The following is a 19,092-nucleotide window of genomic DNA, read 5'->3' as shown; positions in this document are numbered from 1 at the left end:
AGAGGAAACATGGATCATCGTGATCGGATGATCTCTCGAGTACCCCCAAATAGACCAAGGACCAAATATGGAAAAGGAATAAGGATTTTGGGGACAAGTAGGTTACATACTAGGTTGATTTAATTTTGAACAGGTTTAATTAGGATAGAGCCTTATTTTGTTTAATATAAATAATGTTATTCCAAGAAATGTTTATGATTTTGCCTTTATTTTCATAAAATAAAAAATATTATCTAATATCTTTATCTATATAATAATAGTAAAGCGATATACGGGTATTAGGAGTAGTATTCCATATTGACACGTAAGATTATAGGATAATCTCCCACAACGTCACGTGTCAAGTTTTTTTTTTAATTTTTAAATAAAAAATATAAATACAAATATTATGATAAAAAATAAAAAATATTTTAAATCTATCTATATAATAATAGTAAAGCGATACACAGGTATTAGAGGTGGCATTCCGTATTAATATATAAAATTATAGGATAATCTTCCACAACGTCACATGTCAAATTTTATTTTTTTTATTTTTAATATTTTTAAATAAAAAATATAAATATAAATAGTATGATAAAAAATAAAAAATATTTTAAATTATTATCTATCTATCTATATTTATCAATATAATAATAATAAAATGATGAATAGGTATTGAGGGTGACATTCTGTATTGATATATAAGATAATAGAATAATCTCCTAACACGTCATGTGTCAAGTTTGGAAGTCTCCATGATGTTCATTTTTTTTTGTTCCCACAATATATTGTTTTCTCTTTTCTTTTTTTGAACTCATCTCAAGCCGCCTCATTCTTTTTCTTATTTTCTTCATTTTTTTTATTTTTCTATTCTCACGAGTTCCAATCGGTTGGGAGGTTTCGAGCGGACGTGTGGTGGGCGGATCCCGAATGGATCGCCATTCGGAAGACCGACGTCGCCACCTTATGGGCCCTCCTTGTCGACGAGTCTATCGAATGAGACCCCGATACGGAAGATGCGGATGACCAGATAGTCCTATACTTTATGGTCAGGTTAAGTTCAGAGGAGTGCATCCGGATGCAGGTGGCACTGGGGCAAACGTGGGGCGGACGAAGAAGGTACGGTCACACGTGCATGTGTGGCAGAGTTAGAGCATTGATTTTTCATCGCATAATTCTATTAATTTTTTACGTACGAATTATAACATAAAAAAAAAGAAAAATATTTTTGAAGCTTTAGTCTCTTCGCATGAATCACAGAGCAACAAAAAAATTTTTAGATCATATGTACTGTGCACATGGGCAGCAAGGAGTGTATATATATATATATATATATATATATATATATATATATATATATATATATATATATATATATATATATATATATATATATATATATATATATATATATATATATATATATATATATTTTATACTGGCATATTGTCTAGGTATGCTGGTTCATCGAGGGTTGGTTCATCTGCTGAATCGATCTAGTCCGTGGGACGGATGAACCCTTAGTGGAACGCCATCTGAAAGATCGACACCGTCTCTCTATGGACCCACTTTGCTGACGAGTCTGTCGAATGGGACCTCTATGCAAAGGATGCGGACGATCGAACGGCCCTACACTTTACAGTCGAGCTGAGTTTAGAAGAGTGTATTCGGATGCTGGCGGCATCGGAGCAGACATGGGGTGGGTGAAGAGGGTACAATTGCAGGTGCAGGTGTGGCGAGAGCAAAACATTGATTTTCTAGTGCATGGTTCTATTGATTTTTTACACACGAATTATAAAGTAAAAAGAAAAAAAAAATATTTTTGAAATTTCGATCTTTTTGCACGAATCACAAGGTAATAGAAAAAAATTTCAGATCATCCGTGTTGTGCATGTCACACAGCAAGGAGTTAAAAAATAAAAAAAATATTTTTGAAATCTTAATCTTTTTTGCACAAATTGCAAAGCAATAGAAAAGAATTTTAAATCTCACACGCTTTGCAAAATCAATAGGCCCGAGCAACGCTCGGCCACCATGCTAGTTGTATAAGTAGAGAAAAAGGTGATCTGTTTAGGCTGTTTTCTGAACTTGACAAATGTGCTCTTCCAATATTAGCTTATGGTATTTTATGCAGATAAAGTATTATATGATAATTTTTAATCAAAAAAAAGTATTATAAGATAATTAATATAATATTAGTATACTTTTTATTAGTACGGTATGAAAATCTAGCAATGCTAATAGACTAAACTATGTCAATATTGATACGTGATAAATATTAACATAACATAGACATGCTAATATATAAATTCTAAAATACACTATACCACTATATACTATTATCTATTAATATACATGTTAGAATATTATTTTATATAATATTAATATATTATTATATTATATTATAATTATACTCAAGGAACAAATGTTCAAAAGTAATATTCTCAGACCATACTCTCATCGGGATAAGTGAGGATGACTCAGCCTTACCTCCCTCACAAACTGAGGCTAAAAGATAAACCAACATAATATATCTATATAATAATAATAAAATGATATATAAGTATTAAGATAGTATTTCATATTAACATATAAGATTATAGGATCATTTCTCGCAATATCATGTATCAAATTTTATTTTTTTAATATTTTTTAAATAATAAATAAAAATATAAATCTATATAATTTTTAAATTATTAATATTAATAGTAAAATAAATATTATCATCTATCTATATAATAATAGTAAAGAGATAAACGGATATTAAGGATGGTATTCCGTATTGACATGTAAGATTACAGGACAATCTCTTGCAATGCCTCGTATCAATTTTTTTCATTTTTTAAAATAAAAAATAAGATCATAAATTTATATGATTTTTAAATTTATTAATATTAATAGCAAAACAAATATTATCATTATTATCGATTAAACTTATATAGTAAAATGATACACGGGTATTAGGGGTGGCATTCCATATTGACACGTAAGATTATAGAATAATCTCTCACAACACTGTGTCAAATTTTATTTTTTATTTTTATATTTTTTTAAATAAAATAAAAATATAAATCTATATAATTTTTAAATTTATTAATATTAATATAAAAATAAATATTATCATTATTATCGATTAAATCTTCGCATTATACGAGTGTCAGAGGTAGCATTCCATGTTGACACGTAACATTACAAGATAATCTCTCGCAATATCATATATTAAATTATATTTTTTTATTTTTTAAATAAAAAATATAAATTTATATAATTTTTAAATTTATTATTATTAATGGAACCTCTGTAAGTGCTAGTTTATTACTAATGATGAAAGCGTAGAGAGAGAGCATCCATAAAATTGCAACAACTTTCTTTAGCCTTCAGCCGTGATGTTTGTGGACGCTATCTCCTGAACAAACCATCTAAAATGCCCATGATACGTAAATTCTTTAGAGAAATTCTTTGTTCACCATGGATGTGTAGAAAATTTGACACCATCTCATTTGATTGATCCACATAGTTATCATTTTTCAATGCGCATTTAATACCTGTAGATCGATTTTTTTATTTAAAAATTTTGTATGATAAAAATATTTCTATCTTTTGGAAAAAATTATGACATCCCGTGGCGTAATATAATCCAGGATGTCAGAATATGGCCTAAGATATTGTAATATAAAGGGAACATTTTTATCCAACCACTTTCCAACGCACATTTAATATCTATATGTCAACTTTTTCTTTTAAAAATTTTAAATAATAAAAATATTTCTGTTCTTTAGAAAAAATTATGACATCCTTTATATATTATGGATGCAGAATGTCATAATATGGACATAGAATATCATAATTTTTTCAAAGAATAGAGACATTTTCGTCATACAAAATTTTTAAACGAAAAGTCGATCTACAAGTATTAAATATGTATTGAAAAATGATGACTACGTGGATCAATCAGACGAAGTGGTGCACTTTATGTTAAATTTTTTACACCGCAAGCGCGAAGAATTTTGAAAATTCTTTATACTATATATACCCTCACGTTAACGTTTCTCACTAAAGAGTATATAAACCTAAAATGGGCAAGTACTTTATCAGATATATTGCAGCTTTTTTAAAAGAAATTTTACTGCATACATTCTTGGTTAACGGAATTACGACCATCCATCAAATATTGCTTAGGTAAATCACAAGCATTGCTCATGCCAAGTTTTTGGCGTCCCCATATGATGCTTTTAGAGAGGGTTGAGAACACGGTATACATCCACTTGATACAGAAGAAAGGACCCAAAAAATCGAGGTTTTTATGCAAGATATTGTGCTCCAGGCATCCCTAATGTAATATTTCCTCATGTTACCAAACAAGTCAGCCTCAGTATCAGTCTTCATCCAAATTTAATAGTCACCATCTACTAATTACTGTCAGATATTCCAATCAAAGGTAAATTATTCCGAGCAAGCAGCCATAAAATTTCATCACTGATACAACAAACTAAATCCAGGGCATAAATCCAATTGAAAATTCTCTGGTTAGACTATAGTGATGAAATGCTAAGATTAATCAAGTGCTATAGACTCGTCTAGCGAGACAGTTCATTAAATATCAGATTGAAACCAACTTCCATCCCAAGTAATAAACCATGCCAGAGAACATGAAAATTCGTAAATTAGCTCGCACAAAACAAAGGGGACATACAAGCCATTCAAAGTATGGAAATCCTCTTCACATTATTTCAAATCTTGAGTTGAAATGGAATCTCCACATGCTAGTCTTTTACCAATAAATAAGCATCATTTTTTCGAGTTTCTGGCATGGCAGAGTACATATAAAAGACTGCATAAAATCATCTTACATCATGCAGGATGGAAAAGAAAATTGAGATGAAGACTCCAACAGGCACTATCTCACTAGTATCACTAAATAAAATTATCAAACTTCTGATTGGATTTCTTACAGCTGTCCATCTTTTGCAACCCGAGAAATAAAAGTTACTGTAGAGAGACCAGCCAAACAGGTCTTGCACAACAATATCACAGCCAGGGTTCGGAGATCGAAAAGCCCAATCTCAGCCCACATATTTATGCTTCCAACAACGGCAAATAATATGTATAATGACACAACGAGACGTGCCCCTTCTCACCAATCAATCTGTCAGTTCTAAAAACGTCCAGAGAAGAGATAAAGCTACCACTTAAAGAACATCAGTAAATAAAAGAAGCAGCTAGTAGAACAGGTCCAGTCCATAAATTTTTCTTTCCTGGTTGCTGACAGAAATGTCAGCTCAATCGAAGCTGAGTGATCCTGACAAGGAGAAACTGCACATCATCTACCCTGGGTTTGCAGGTCCACTAGATGGCTTAGCCACGTATATTTGCTTCATCTTGGCAGAGCCAAAATTCTTGTCTGCACTCGAACCCTGGTTTCTTCCCTGGAATCCAGTCCTACGGTGCCATTCGCCCCCAGAGCCTATCTTCTGAGAAGCCCCACTTCTGTAATCAGCATATCCAATTGGAGGAAGGTACTGCTGACCTGATAATGCTGGCTGTTGAGTCTTTGATGAAGGGCCTGAAGTCCGACCGCCAGTTTCCCCAACACTGCTGCTCTCACTGCCACCAGTAATAGTAGTTCTTGTTGAGGTTTTGGTCAGATTTGACACTTCGCTATTGTTACCACTTGCAGGGTTATATGAAGGCCTAACAGTCTGGGCATTGGAAGTACTGGAAGTTGGTTGCTCCACCAGACCCAACTCACCCGAGAATTTTTTGGTGGTAGAACTTTGAATTGGAATGTTCCTAGTGCCATCATCCAGTATTAATGAGTGAGGCTCATGGAACTTGTTATTTCCATTAGATGCCTCAACTGGCAAATTATGGTTATACTGCAAAGGCATCCCACCCTCTACATGATGCAGCTGCAGTGGCATGGACGGTGGAACAGAGTGGAGTGGTGGAGCAGGTACATGAGACCAGCGAGCTTGCATTGGTATGTCGGCAGATGACTGGAAAGATGACATGTTTAATTCAAAGTCAAATTCATGAAACCTATGAAAAAATAATTAACAAAGATTACAAAACACTGACAAATGAGGGGACCAAAAAAAAAAAGAAAAGATTCAAGTCATCGGCATTATTAAACTGATAGTATTCAGGTACCTAAAAAATGGCAGCATTATGATTTGACTCCTTAACATCACTAGTATGCATAACATTTTTTCTTCCTTAACCCTGCATTAAGGAATGATACATAATCCTTGTGAAAGATGTTCCACATGCCCTCTAGACTGTTTATTTTATGAGTGTGTGCATGTGTGTCCGCATGCGTGCACGTGTGTGTTGGGAGTCACTGGTATCAGAATATGAAGTACATGTATGAAACACATAGAAGTCTCATCAGTCTCTTAACTCTCAATCCAAACCCCTTAACCCATATACCGACCCTCATATCGCAAGCTTAATTCCATCCATCTTGAGTTGGCGCTATGGTACTCTTTCTTTGGATATGCTTGATAGAGGTTCATATTCTCCATCATTCCAAGCATTTCCCAAGTCCCTTCTCGGCACTTCCACTCAAGACTTTCTTAATCTCTAGCTTCTTAGACCTAATTGAGATACTAAACCCCATACATGCCTCAATGACGATGACCTCACCACATTGCACCATTTAGCAATGCTACCTAGAAAAAGTTCATGATATGGAACGTGCATACTTCTGTCCACCTCACTCCATCTTTCTACAATTAACTTGATGGCAAATACCTAAATAAAAATGATTTACATCCCTTTCACATCTATAACAGCTACAGTTTTGCTTTTTCTTTAGATAAACATACCTGAAATGGGGTGATGTCGAACATGGTCAAAGGAGAAGCCATTGGCATGAGAGGTGATCCTGGGCCCAGATGCGGAAGAGGAGTAGGCATGCTGTGTGAGGTGCACTGACCAGAAACAAAATTTAGATTATTCAGGTTGCCCTCAGTATCACCAATTGTGGAAGATGTTGAGTTGTGCTTCCAGTCGGGTTGTTTTCCAGTAGGAATATAAGTAGCACCCATAAAACTTAGGCCTACTTGCCCAAACTGTCCAACTGGAGCAAAATGGTTGTAGACAACCATATGAGGAGGCCCTTGAACACCAGGGATTCCTCCAGGACTGATGAAAGGACCAGCAAACCCGGCTGTAGGGCCATAGAAGGAATCCACACCAGAAGGGCATTGCGGCCAAGGCCCAACCAGACCAGAACCTAAAGTGGTACTTCTTTGTGATTGTCCCTGGGTGCCACCTGACTCATCATGGGATCCAAAGGCAAAAATATGCCCCCCTGACACTGGGCTCATCTCAAAGCGGGGGAAATGAGAAGGCGGAGCTCCAGGGAAATGTGAAAGCGTTGGTCCAGAACTTTGTGGGCTGGGCAAAGGAGGCCACAGTGAGAGTGAAGTATCAACAGAAAGATCTGCTGGCAGAGCAACAGTCAAGGACTCTTCACCAGCTGATCGACCAATTACTTCTTGATTGGTTGTCACACCTATTGCAAAGTTTAATGCTCAATCATTATCGTGCATGGACGCTTTAAAGCATATAATGTACAATTTTGGATCGAGAAGTAAAAAGATTGATTTATCACCTCCTGTAGCTAATCCAGTGATATCTGTACTACTGAAGCTTTTGGTGTCTAAAGCAGAAGCTGAGCATGCACCCATCCCAGATCCAACCATCTCATCATTAGTAATAGCAGCCACAGCAACTGCAGAAGCAGCTGCTTCAGCTTCAGCCTCAGGATCTTCTAAATTTGGACAAGGTTCGTTAGGATGCTTGTCTTTATCAAAGAACATGTTGCGATCATTGTTAGCTGCAGGTAAGTTGCGATCAATTTTCACATCCAACCTACATGAACCTGGAGGCCCAAGTCCATTAGAGATAGTTCTGCTCACAGGAGGTAGAATAGTTGGTGATGTAACAGCTCCTGAACTCAGTGAAAATATGTTTTGAAAGTCAAACAGCATGACCAACAAAATTACATAAAAGTCAAAAATTCAACAGAAAATTGCTTACCAAATTGAATTTTCTCCCCTGCAAGGAGGGAGTTAATGGGAAATGTCGATGAACACAGAGGTTTTTCTTGAGTCATGATAGATGCTGTGGGTTTATGTGGCTCTAGGACCATGCTAGAAGCCAGATGTGAATCAAATTGTGCTGGCTTCATAGCTTCATCAAGATGAGTCTGAGTCAAGGCCATCACCTAAAAAACTTGGTATCCATAGGTTAGAAAGTGCATGACCACAGAAATCATAAGACATCAAACATCAGCTAAACCACATAAAAACTTAATATGCCAACTTCTGAAGGTAAAATCAATTTCAATATAGATAGATGTGAAAATCAACCAGCCCAAACACCTATCCAGGCCTAATTTTGCATTGTTTTGACATGAATTTTCCAGATAGGCCTGTCGAGAATTTTTTATCTGCTTTGGCATCCCTAAATACAGACAGAAAATAAATGTTCCTCTTCTATGTGACCATCCGTTAAAGCTTGTATCATGACAGACCAATTCCATCCAACCAGATCAATAGGCTAAAGTTTTTAACCAAGCTTTATTTACAAAGGCTATCTAGGTGATGCATCAGTTAGCAGAATAACCAATGTTCTCATAGCAGCCAGCAGAGCTGCATCTACTGTTGTTGCCCTAGTAAAACTCAAGTTTAACAAAATAGAGATAATGAAACTTGAATCCGTTAAACATGCCATGTTCATGTGAGATATTTAACAGACAAGCAAACATTTATTCGTGCATATAATCATTAAGGTTGACAGATAATAAAAATGGATGGCTTGTGGCCTTCCACAAATAGTAAAATCATTCAATTCATACAAGTTCTCAAGTATTAAAGTGCAGAGGCAATGTCCTATTCCATACTTGATGAGCTATCTATTGATGTAACTTCAAGCCATAATGTCTGAGCAAAAAAGATGTAACATGCTTCTGGTGATCAACTCATACAAAATCCACAAAAATTCTCAAAGTTTGTCATGCATACATAGGGTGAACAACTGGAACAAAAAAAAGTCAATAGCAATTTTGGCTAAATGATTGTCTTTCATAGGACCAACTCCAGCAGAAGTTTTGTCTTCTAGTCATGTATGTAAAATTAAAAATGAGTGGTAGAGATGGAGATAGAGAGATATCCATGACTGAATTAAGAGTGGCTCTGCAAACAGCTGATACCATTTATGTGTGGCACAGTGTCGTTGAAATGGCATACAGAACCAATGAGGGTTCTTCCACCTTGCAACCTAACACCAAATCCATATCTTCCCATTTCTTTCAACTCTCCATACCAAAACAAATCAAGCACAAATACAAAATCCAAGCGTTAGCTGGAAACATATCCAACCCCTTAATGATTTAACTAACTTGTACTCCAGTTGTGTGACAGGACAACAAGAACATCTGCAGCTATGAAGTCGCACTATCAAACCTAACCATCCGATAAAGAAGAAATGATTTAATCAGAAAACCACATTCCAACCAATCAGAAACCAGTTAGCAGAGCACTCCATGGAATAAAATCTTATGTTACTAGCACTGTCTCTGCATTCTACAGTATACAGTGCCAACCATTTTGCAAACTACAAACATTATTGGAACCATACCTATTCCACAAATCGATAACTAAGTGGTTGCAATTGGCAACACAAGGTTGGGGAGAGACCAATCAAACTGAATATGTCATGATTATGTTACAAACATTTTTCGCTATTATTGTTAACATACAAAACTTATCCCGGATCCTTGGATTAGTTTGCAAACCTCTGTTCTCTCGTGAACTCTTAGTCGCCGGTTTTAATAGCAAATCATTCAGATTAAAGCTTTTTCTTCAATAGTTTTCTTCCAGGTTCCATACAAGTTTTACAAGATCTTGGCTCCTGTTTTCTAAGTCCCAACCCTCCAGTACAAGGCCAAACCTGTGCTTTAACTATCAAAAATGAGTATATTAATATGCAGAAACCGTATATAATAAGGATAAACTGATAGCAATCAACTCACACAGATGTGGACATGCTCATCAAAGACTTGAGGGCAATTACAGCTTTTATCTTATCAAATCAAACCGACCAGTTGTCAAGAAATTTACAATTCAAAGTCATGTGCCTAATGAATGCGAAATGATGTAACAAAAGAAATCACTCAAGCATGGCCTAAAACCTGCCCATGCACAACGCCAGCTACTGTTGGATATGCAAGCACTGTTGCTACCACACCTACACCAGAAATATGCACAAGGATGCTAAATAAATTGTTGCAACTGATAGCGGACATGTAGAGAATTTTCTCAAACTGAAAATGGATTTTTTTTTTTGTTAGAATTATCTGACAGCATTAGCAATGATACAGAAGGTCACGAGTCTCAATCCACATACTTGGATTAGTTCCATGAACCTTCTTTGACATTATTCCCATTAATAGTCAATACTATAAAGGCAGGTCTCCTCATTTTCCTTCTCACAACCTCCATTCCACTCTTCCTAACTCCTAAACCTTCAGAACAAAGTCAAAGATCATACTAATTGAGTTTCAAGAAATGTGCATTAATGGCATCTAATAAGGAAATGGTGATGCTGCTATGGCAGATGGTAGACATGTTTGACAAGATTCAAGGAATCACTGACATTTCCATTTTTCAAAACATAAAATCAAAACTAGTTACAACAGAAAATATTATACTTTTGTCATAAACAGTGCAAAATGCTGTATCTTTGTGTCACAAGCACGATTTCTATACTTGCCAATACACATTTCCAACCATCTTTGAAGTTGCAAATAAACACAATTCAGATGTTAGCACTAAATAATATTCCACAGAAACAGCTGCAATCAACATCAAACAGTTAAAGTGAATATGCTACAGTGTAATCACATTGCAGACATGTCAGTATTAACAACAATACAGAAATCTTATCCAAATACATACAATTCAAACTATGAAACATCCTTCTCCAACTATTCCTATTAAGAGTTACCTCTGCAGATGCAAGTTCATCTCCAGTTTTTCTCACAAATTCCGTCAAAATAAGTCCACCTTATATCAATGTATCAAGATGAGTATATGAAAGATATGCAGAAAGAGAATTTAATGAGGACAAGCAGTGGAGACCAAATGAGATGGTATGGTTATGCGCATTTAAAATTTGAAGGAGCCCAAGTAAGAAGTGGCACCTGACTTGCAGAAGATCAATCAGAAAGATGAAATGACAAGGAAAAAGTCATGTTCAAAAGCCGAGGAATACAAGATCCAGCAGGGGAAGATAAAAGAATGAAATTAAATTGTGGAAAGAAGGATCAAAATCTGTAACATTTGCAGAAATTAAGGTACAGATGTGCAGAATTTACTCAGATAGCATGCTCACGTACAACAAGAACCTCTGAATGTTAGTATATGATTGGATAAAGCAAGACAGAACATTCAGGTGCAAATCAAGGAGGCAAAGTCTAGCAAAAGATGATAGAAAAGGTGCCTCAGACACAAGTTTATGCATGATGGTATTTTAAAAAAACAAAAGAAAAAAAATTCATTGGTGTCTTAAACAGATTTCAGATAACTATGCTGAAAAGTAGCAATAATAGAAGTAGCTATTTGACTTTAGATTCTTAATGAAGCGGTAGTAGCAGCGGCAAGTGGTAAAACCATTACAAAAATGAAAAACAACTGGAAATTACAAACATGCAAGTTACCAGAAAATAACAAGCATTCATTATTTGAAGAAATAGAAGAACTCATTATTTAAGTGATAACAAGGATGTGTAGAACAACTGTTTCTTTGAAAAAAAAAAGAAAGAGTATCTGACTGAAAATGGTCATCAAAAGGAAAATGTTGCTGTTTCTGTCCATGAATAGATCCATTGTTACAAATTCATGATATAAGTAGCTATTGGAAGGTCGAGCTTTTCCTGAGCATAATGGCAAAATGCTTATGAGCAACTGTCATTAGCAGGTTTCAAACAAGACCATATCCAACATTTACAACATCCTGATAGCTCAGAAACCAAACAGAATTTGCCTCAAAATTAACACCATCACTAAGAAATTAACACCATATCTAATTGTATGAAATAGCTATCTTAGAAAAAACAAATATAGAATAGATATACCAAGATAGAGAAACGGAAGACACCCAATCACAAAAGAACAAAGTAAAATTAAGTCAAACATAAACCTTATTTAAGTTTGCACTGTCCCAGGAACCCAAAGGCAATGAAGCATTGTCTGGAGCGACATTCTTGCTATCAAAAAGCAAGTCTGAAACAAGATTTGCCCCAGCAGTAGATATGTCAGGGGCAGGGACTGTCTGATTAGACCTGTGAAAGACTATGTGAATAAAGGCCCTAACATGCATAAGTGAAAACATAAATTGACCAAGTAACAAGGCATATGTCAAATTGTTGGACCTTGTTTCAGAATCAACATTCACTGAAGGAGTGCCAATTGGTGGTAGATTCTGAGTTGTTGTGCTGGCCATAAATACAAGTGATGGCTCAATGCTAGCAAATCCTCTTCCTTCTGTGACAACAAGTTCAGACCGAACGCTGTCTGCAGGATCTCCACCCAAAGAGGCTGCTGCTTTATTTGAGTTGGATGTGGCGGCACTACTTTGAGGAATGGAATGTTGTTTGCGAGGCACCTTCTATTAGATCATGTGAAAGAAACAAACATGAAGCATATTTTTCAGCAGCATGTGAAGGATACCCGTGAGATGAAATCATGAATACAAGCAAAAATTAGAATCGAACATTACCTTCTGCACCCTACACCTGGACTTAATTTCTTTTTCCCTCTGTTCTCGCCTGTCATTCAACATCTGCCTCTTGGACCTTACCTCAATAAAGTTATCTTCATCACTAGGAGCTTCAATGCCTGGCTGCTTGAAAATGCGGACAACTCCACTCTGCAGAGGAGCATCAACATCCTCCTCAGAAGTTCCATTTGTTTTCAAAGTTCCTTTTGGACCATGATACTTGTCAGCAGAAGCTATACTCTTTGACACCACTTCTTTTCCAGTGGCCTTATCTGTCTTGCTCTCAGAACTCACCACTTGTGAACTGGAAGCACCTGAGTTCAAGTTATCTGGTTCATTCATCATCCTGGTCAACCTATTGGACATAACATCCTTCTTACCTGCATTCCTTACAGAAATCCCTGAGGTCCTCCCATAAAGAGATGGCCTCTCATCCTGCCTGGCATGGTAAAATAACTCTGTGCCCTGTGTTTGCTTCATCTCAAAATTCTCTCTAACTCTAAACTCAGTTCCCCTGTTGTTCCTCCGGGTCCTTCCCTGAAAGCCACCGAATCAGTGTGTAAGGTTTCTGCTCCCAAAAATGATAATTTTGACCCAGCATTCTTGACAGAATAGGCAAATCGTCTCCCTCTGCCACCTGATACATTTCCAGGAGCCTTTGACACAGTGGCAGCCTTCCCCCCTGAAGAGAACCTGGAAGATTGTGGTTCAGTGTTTAGCTGATTTTGAGATTCTCTATTAGCAATTGATCTATAATTCTTCTTTGAAGTGCCATCTTGATTACTATGATGGTCAGTTTGGGAAGTTGATTCACCAGTAGCTTTCTTACCACCATAGGACGACCGATCTGTCTGATTCAGCGGTGCTAAAACTCCTTTCTTTGGAGAATCTGACAAAGCACTCAGCTGCTCAGAATTTAAGGTCCCTGGGGATGGATCAGGAATCTTTTGTGCAAGACTAGCCTGGTTATCTGCAGAAGGCATTCCATCCCCTAAGTTTTTCTGGGAAGAGTTTTGATGTCCTTCATTGAGTAGATAGCCTGAAGGATTCTGGTTCAAAGAATAGGAGGCTGGAGTAGGAGACTGAGCAAAGGACATAGCCTGAGGACCAAGGGGTAAAACACTCTGAGAAATAGGTGGTGAATACCTCAGCTGTCCAAATTGGAATACTGGAGACTGTGAAGGGTGCATCGGAGCTAGGGAAGGGCCAACCTGAGTATGTAGATGGATTGGCATCTGAATAGAACCAATTTGAATGGCTGGAACAGGTGATGATACTAAAGGAGGACCAGAAAACAGACCAAACTGAAGTTTAACAGGTACTTCACCCTGAGTAGCAACACTAGATGCTGAGGGCAAGACCGGTGGGATTATGGATGTAGATGGCATTGGCAAGCTTAGAAGAGATCCCACTGGATTTTGAGCTGGCACTCCGGAGCTATTAGATGCCTCAACACTCTCATGAGGATAAATGGAGGATGCTACTGGATGAAGTACCAAATCTTGCAGTGCCTTCTCTGTTTCATTTATTATCTTTGAAGAGTTGCTTGCAGACCTCTCCAGAAGAGCATTGTCTGCTTTTAATCTATCTACACCATTACTAATCATTTCTTCGATAGAACCTGGGGAATCCACCTGTTTGGTTGCCTTTTCACTGTTCCCGGAAGTCATTTCGAACTCATCATTACTAGGAATTTTAACTTCAACACCTTCATTGAAACCTAGAATAACCTGGTCCATCTCCCCAGCTTTATTCTGCACATCTGACTGCAAATGTTTGAACTCCTGATCCAGGTCAAGGTTTTCATTATCCCCTTCAGCAACTTCATCTATTTCCTGGTAATTATTATCTTCATCATACTCTTCTTGCTCCTGCATTTCTTCGTGGTTATCAATAGCCCATTCATCATCTTCTCCATGAGAGACTGAACTCGAAGTTGCCGTCATATTAAGATTACCTGCCTCCAGTGCTGATTCAGTGTGCTCATTGTCAGATGACACGGTCTGTTCCCCATCAGCAGATGGTGGCAATGCTGGAGAATCCCCAGAAACATCCATTTCATCATGTGAAGGATGCATCGGCGAACCAGGTGGACTTGAAACAGAAAGAGAGGATTGTGAGTCACATCTTGGGCCATTATTCTCCTCATTGTGATCTAAATGGACACCATTCTCTTCAACTAACACTGTTGTCCCAGGTTCTCTAATGTTTTCCTGATACATTCTGTCATAACCCGTCTGCCTGATTTGTTGCTCAATTCTACTTGAATGATGGTGGGGTGTTTCTCTGTCCACAAATGATGATGAGCTCGGGTGATCCGTGGGTCTGTAGGAACTTCTATGCATTGATGTCATAGATGGAGGTGGGGGAACTCGGGGCTGTTTCAAGGAATGACGAACTCTTGTGAAGGAGGAGAAGTCATCAATCTCAGAGTTCTGAAACACTCGTTCTGCACACGGAGAATGAGGATGTCCATGAGAATTACCAGGTCCCCATCCAACATCACCAACTTATCATTATCAAGAAAATCAGCATCAACATCTGAGTTCCTATTGAAATGATCACCATCTCTGCTACTGCTCCATTGTTGCCCTCTTTCATGGCGGAAATCATCCTGCATCTGTGAATGTTCAACATTCCCTCCTTTAGAAGAAGGCCTCACGGACATTATCCCAGGACCACCATGAAGCTCTTTCTTAGGGAAGCCCCTCCTAGAACCAAATGCATCTCGTTTTGAACTTCTGTAAATATTCTCTTGATTATGAAAAGGAAGTGGTGAGCTGTTTCCACTATTCCAGTGATATGCATGTTTTCCTCTATCTGTAAATGCAGGATTTCCATCTCTCAATGAGAAAGGCCGAGAACCTGGATCAAAATATCTGTTCATACTTGAGGAATCAGATGATGCAGAGCTAGTAATGCGTTCGACCATTCTCTCACCTTCCTCCCAGTCCCCAACATCTGCAACCCTTGGAGCATCTCTCTCCTTCACCAGGCCAGGCAAGCGTTCATCAGCAGCAACAGAGGGAAGTCTATCATCCTTTGCATTAGTTTCAGCCCGCCTTCTTGCAATCCTGGCCTCCAATTCCAAGAGTTTCTGCCGTGCAGCCTCTTTCCTTCTTTCCTCCTCCATAAGAATTCTCCTCTTTTCCTCTTCTCTCACAATCCTTTGCTCCTCTGCCCTTCTCACAGCCTCCAGCCTCTCTTGCTCTGCCCTCCGAGCAGCCTCCCTTGCCTCTTCTTCAAGCAACCGCCTCCTTTCTTCCTCCTCCCTGGCCAGCCTCTCTCTCTCCTCTTCTTCCTTCCGAGCAAGCTCAAGTGCTCTAGCTTGCTGTCCATTACACGTTCACGCTCCTGCTCTTGCATCCTCAGAATCCTCTCCAGCTCCGCTTCGAATGATTCCCTGACAGGGTCGTGGAAATCAGCCTGATTTGGTGTGTCTTTCTTCCTCTTGAATAATTTAACATTTACATCTCCAATGCCACCTGAAAATGGATCCCTGCTGTCAAAACCAGCATCATCAACGTATGGCTTCCCGCTGTTCACAGCCAGCCGTTTCTCTCTACCAGGATTCCGTACTGGATCATTCAAAGAAAGCCCTTTACCCCCAGGAGAGAACGAGCTCTTAAGAATCAGGTTATTCTGAAATGAATTTCCTCTGTTCCAGCTGCTGGGAAAATCACCCTGCCAGCCACGAGTATTCTGCACCGCACCCTTTCCACTGAAAGCTTCTGCTACACTACTTCTCCCATTTTGAGAGTTTATGCCTGAGCCCAGATCCTTCCTTGCATACCAAGAATCCAGAGTCCCGCCATCTCGAGAATCATTCCCAAAATGCGAACGGCCATTATTAGTCTCTCTACCCATTTGTCTGCTTGTACTAAAAGGCCTCACATCGGCTCTATCTCCATCAACTCCCGATTCCTGGGTGCCCAACCTATCTCTCTGCTGCAGTGGTGTCCTCCATGAGCCAACATCCCGACCTTCTTTATTAGAAGGAACTACGTCCCTCCCGAAAGAATCCCCTCTGAAAAGCTCCCTTGATGAAGCACCACCAGGTTCGGTATCACGCGGCCCCCTTCCATCATATAGGCCATGGACCTGAACCGACTCCAACCTCGAATTCCCACGATCCCTGTCTCTTTCGGGAATGCTGAGGCCCGTGTCACGTTCATCATCAGCCCAATCAGATGTGTGCTGCAGCCGGACAAGCGGGAGCAACCCAGGCAAGTACCTATCTTGCTTCCGAGAATGTTCCGAACCACCAGCCGGCCGGCTCAAGCCCCCATCACCATCCAACACAGTATGAGCAATGGCACGAGAGGATCTCATCTGGGGGCGCATTTCAAGAGCTACCTGTGATTCGAATCTCTCTGCCCCCCGCTCCAAGTGTTGCTCGCCCACTTGCTTCTGCCTCTGCTTCTGATTCAAGGCCTCCTTCTGTTTTGGAACCGACATGGCAGTGGCTTGCAGGGAAGGGAAATCCTCGCCTCTCAAGATCACAGCTTTCTCAGAAAAACCCAGAGCTGGAGAGACCGGCACCGGCTGCCCGGCAGGCCGGGAACTGGGAGGCATGTAAGGGCTGCCGGCCCGCTGATCCCCCATCATCACTGATCTGCCAGACTGACCCTGACCTCCGGCGCCGACTTCTTTGTCTTGGAAAGCCGGTGAAAGGGCCGGCTTGCTCCACCCCATCGAGGAAGGGCCCGACGCAGATCTGAGCCCGGAGCTCCCATGGCCGGCAGTGGTCCCGGAGGAGGACGGCTCGAAGCGCTCGTGCTCCTTCCTCAGGGAGGGAAGGTTCAGGGGGGCCGGAACGGCGAGCCTCGGCGTGGTCTTCTGCCCCACCGAAGCCGAGCTCCGGGACCGGGAAAGGACCACCATCCCACCACTGCCAGAGCGAGGCCGGCCATGGCCGGCGACGGAAGAGGAGGAAGGCTGACCGTAGGACTTATTGAGATTAACAGAGACAAACTTGCTGGGATGGGCCATCTCTAGACGAGTGTCCAGCCGGCGCTAAGCTCCCAAACCGCATGAAGAAAACCTAACCCCAGGATCGATCGATCGATCGCCGCAGCTTCCTCTCGCTCTAGAGTAAGGGTTTCCAACGGGCGGTGTTGGGGCAGGAGAGAGGTGGTGGTGAGGAAGGCGGTTACCTCTCGACAGGGAGCGCTAGCGGTAGCCGGGGGGTAGGACGGCGCCGCGGAGAAGCGGAAACGGGAAGCCCTAACACCAGTGAGCGAAAGGCCCAACGGAGAGAGGGGGAGATGTTTGGAAACGGTACGATCACAATGCAGCCTTTTTCACCGTATGTTTGCTGGGACTTGGCCAAATGGCGAGGATGGAACACCAAATCTAGGTGCTGTTTGGCATACCATCTACAGTGTAATCAAGTGACATGATCATTAGGACGATGTAAATATTAAAATGATGCATAAATATCGAGACGATATATGATCATAATATTTAATATATTATTGAGATATCGTTAAAATTAAAATTTTATTATATTTGATATATCATGATAATAATAATATATAAAATATATAAATAATTTTATATATTAATATATAATAATTATTTTATAATTTAATTAAATATTTTTCATTTATAATTTTTTACAAACATATATAGTAGTAATAACAATAATAATATTTATTTATTTATTTATTATTATAGATATTTATTTTGATAAATCTATTAAAATGATATTAGATAATATTATGTATAGTCATATTTTATTAAGCTCAGCCAATTTTGACCATCAATATCAGGATTACTCATTAGAAATGATTTAATCCATCAAAATAAATTGAGAAAAAAAAAGCACGAAAGATATAGCATGATCCATCCATGCGAATTAACAATATCTACATATAAAAATAAAATAAGTATCTAATAAATGAATAAAAGATATCCATATCATTTAACTAAACCTACCAACAAATATAAAAAATACATCTAGTAGATAGGCATCTATAGAAAAAGATTAAGAAAATTTTTATTTTTTCAATTTACTGACTAAAAATATTTTTATTCTCAAATAATTTCAGCACATCATCAATACTCGGTGATGTACTATCACCTGAGATATGTATGGTGATAGCATCACTGTATTGTGTAGTGATGCTATCATCGAATTTATCACTGAATTTTTTATCATTAGATGGAATTTTATAATACCAAATAAGATGATCGTATCATCTAACTCACATCACTGGGATGATGTCAAATATCATCTCTTATTAAATAGCATCTTAAAGGATTTGATTTTGCTATTTTGCGTGCTCTCTGAAGTTACTAAAACTATTCGTCTCTTTG

At 38.7% G+C, this 19,092-nt stretch overlaps 1 protein-coding gene across 1 annotated transcript; it reads right to left on the bottom strand.

The window, feature by feature from the left end:
• Positions 1–4,688: 4,688 nt before the first annotated feature.
• Positions 4,689–18,087, bottom strand: LOC140859472 (uncharacterized). The gene is given in 10 exon segments (XM_073261380.1): positions 4,689–5,978; positions 6,810–7,501; positions 7,601–7,939; positions 8,029–8,215; positions 12,193–12,334; positions 12,425–12,660; positions 12,772–13,322; positions 13,325–15,280; positions 15,283–16,107; positions 16,110–18,087. Coding segments are annotated over 10 exon segments (7,254 nt in total). The 5' UTR covers positions 17,764–18,087; the 3' UTR covers positions 4,689–5,306.
• Between the last annotated feature and the right edge of the window lie 1,005 nt (positions 18,088–19,092).

Source organism: Elaeis guineensis, chromosome 7 (assembly GCF_000442705.2).
Source record: "Elaeis guineensis isolate ETL-2024a chromosome 7, EG11, whole genome shotgun sequence".
Taxonomy (NCBI): Eukaryota; Viridiplantae; Streptophyta; class Magnoliopsida; order Arecales; family Arecaceae; genus Elaeis; species Elaeis guineensis.
This window is presented reverse-complemented; position numbering and strand designations above follow the sequence as displayed.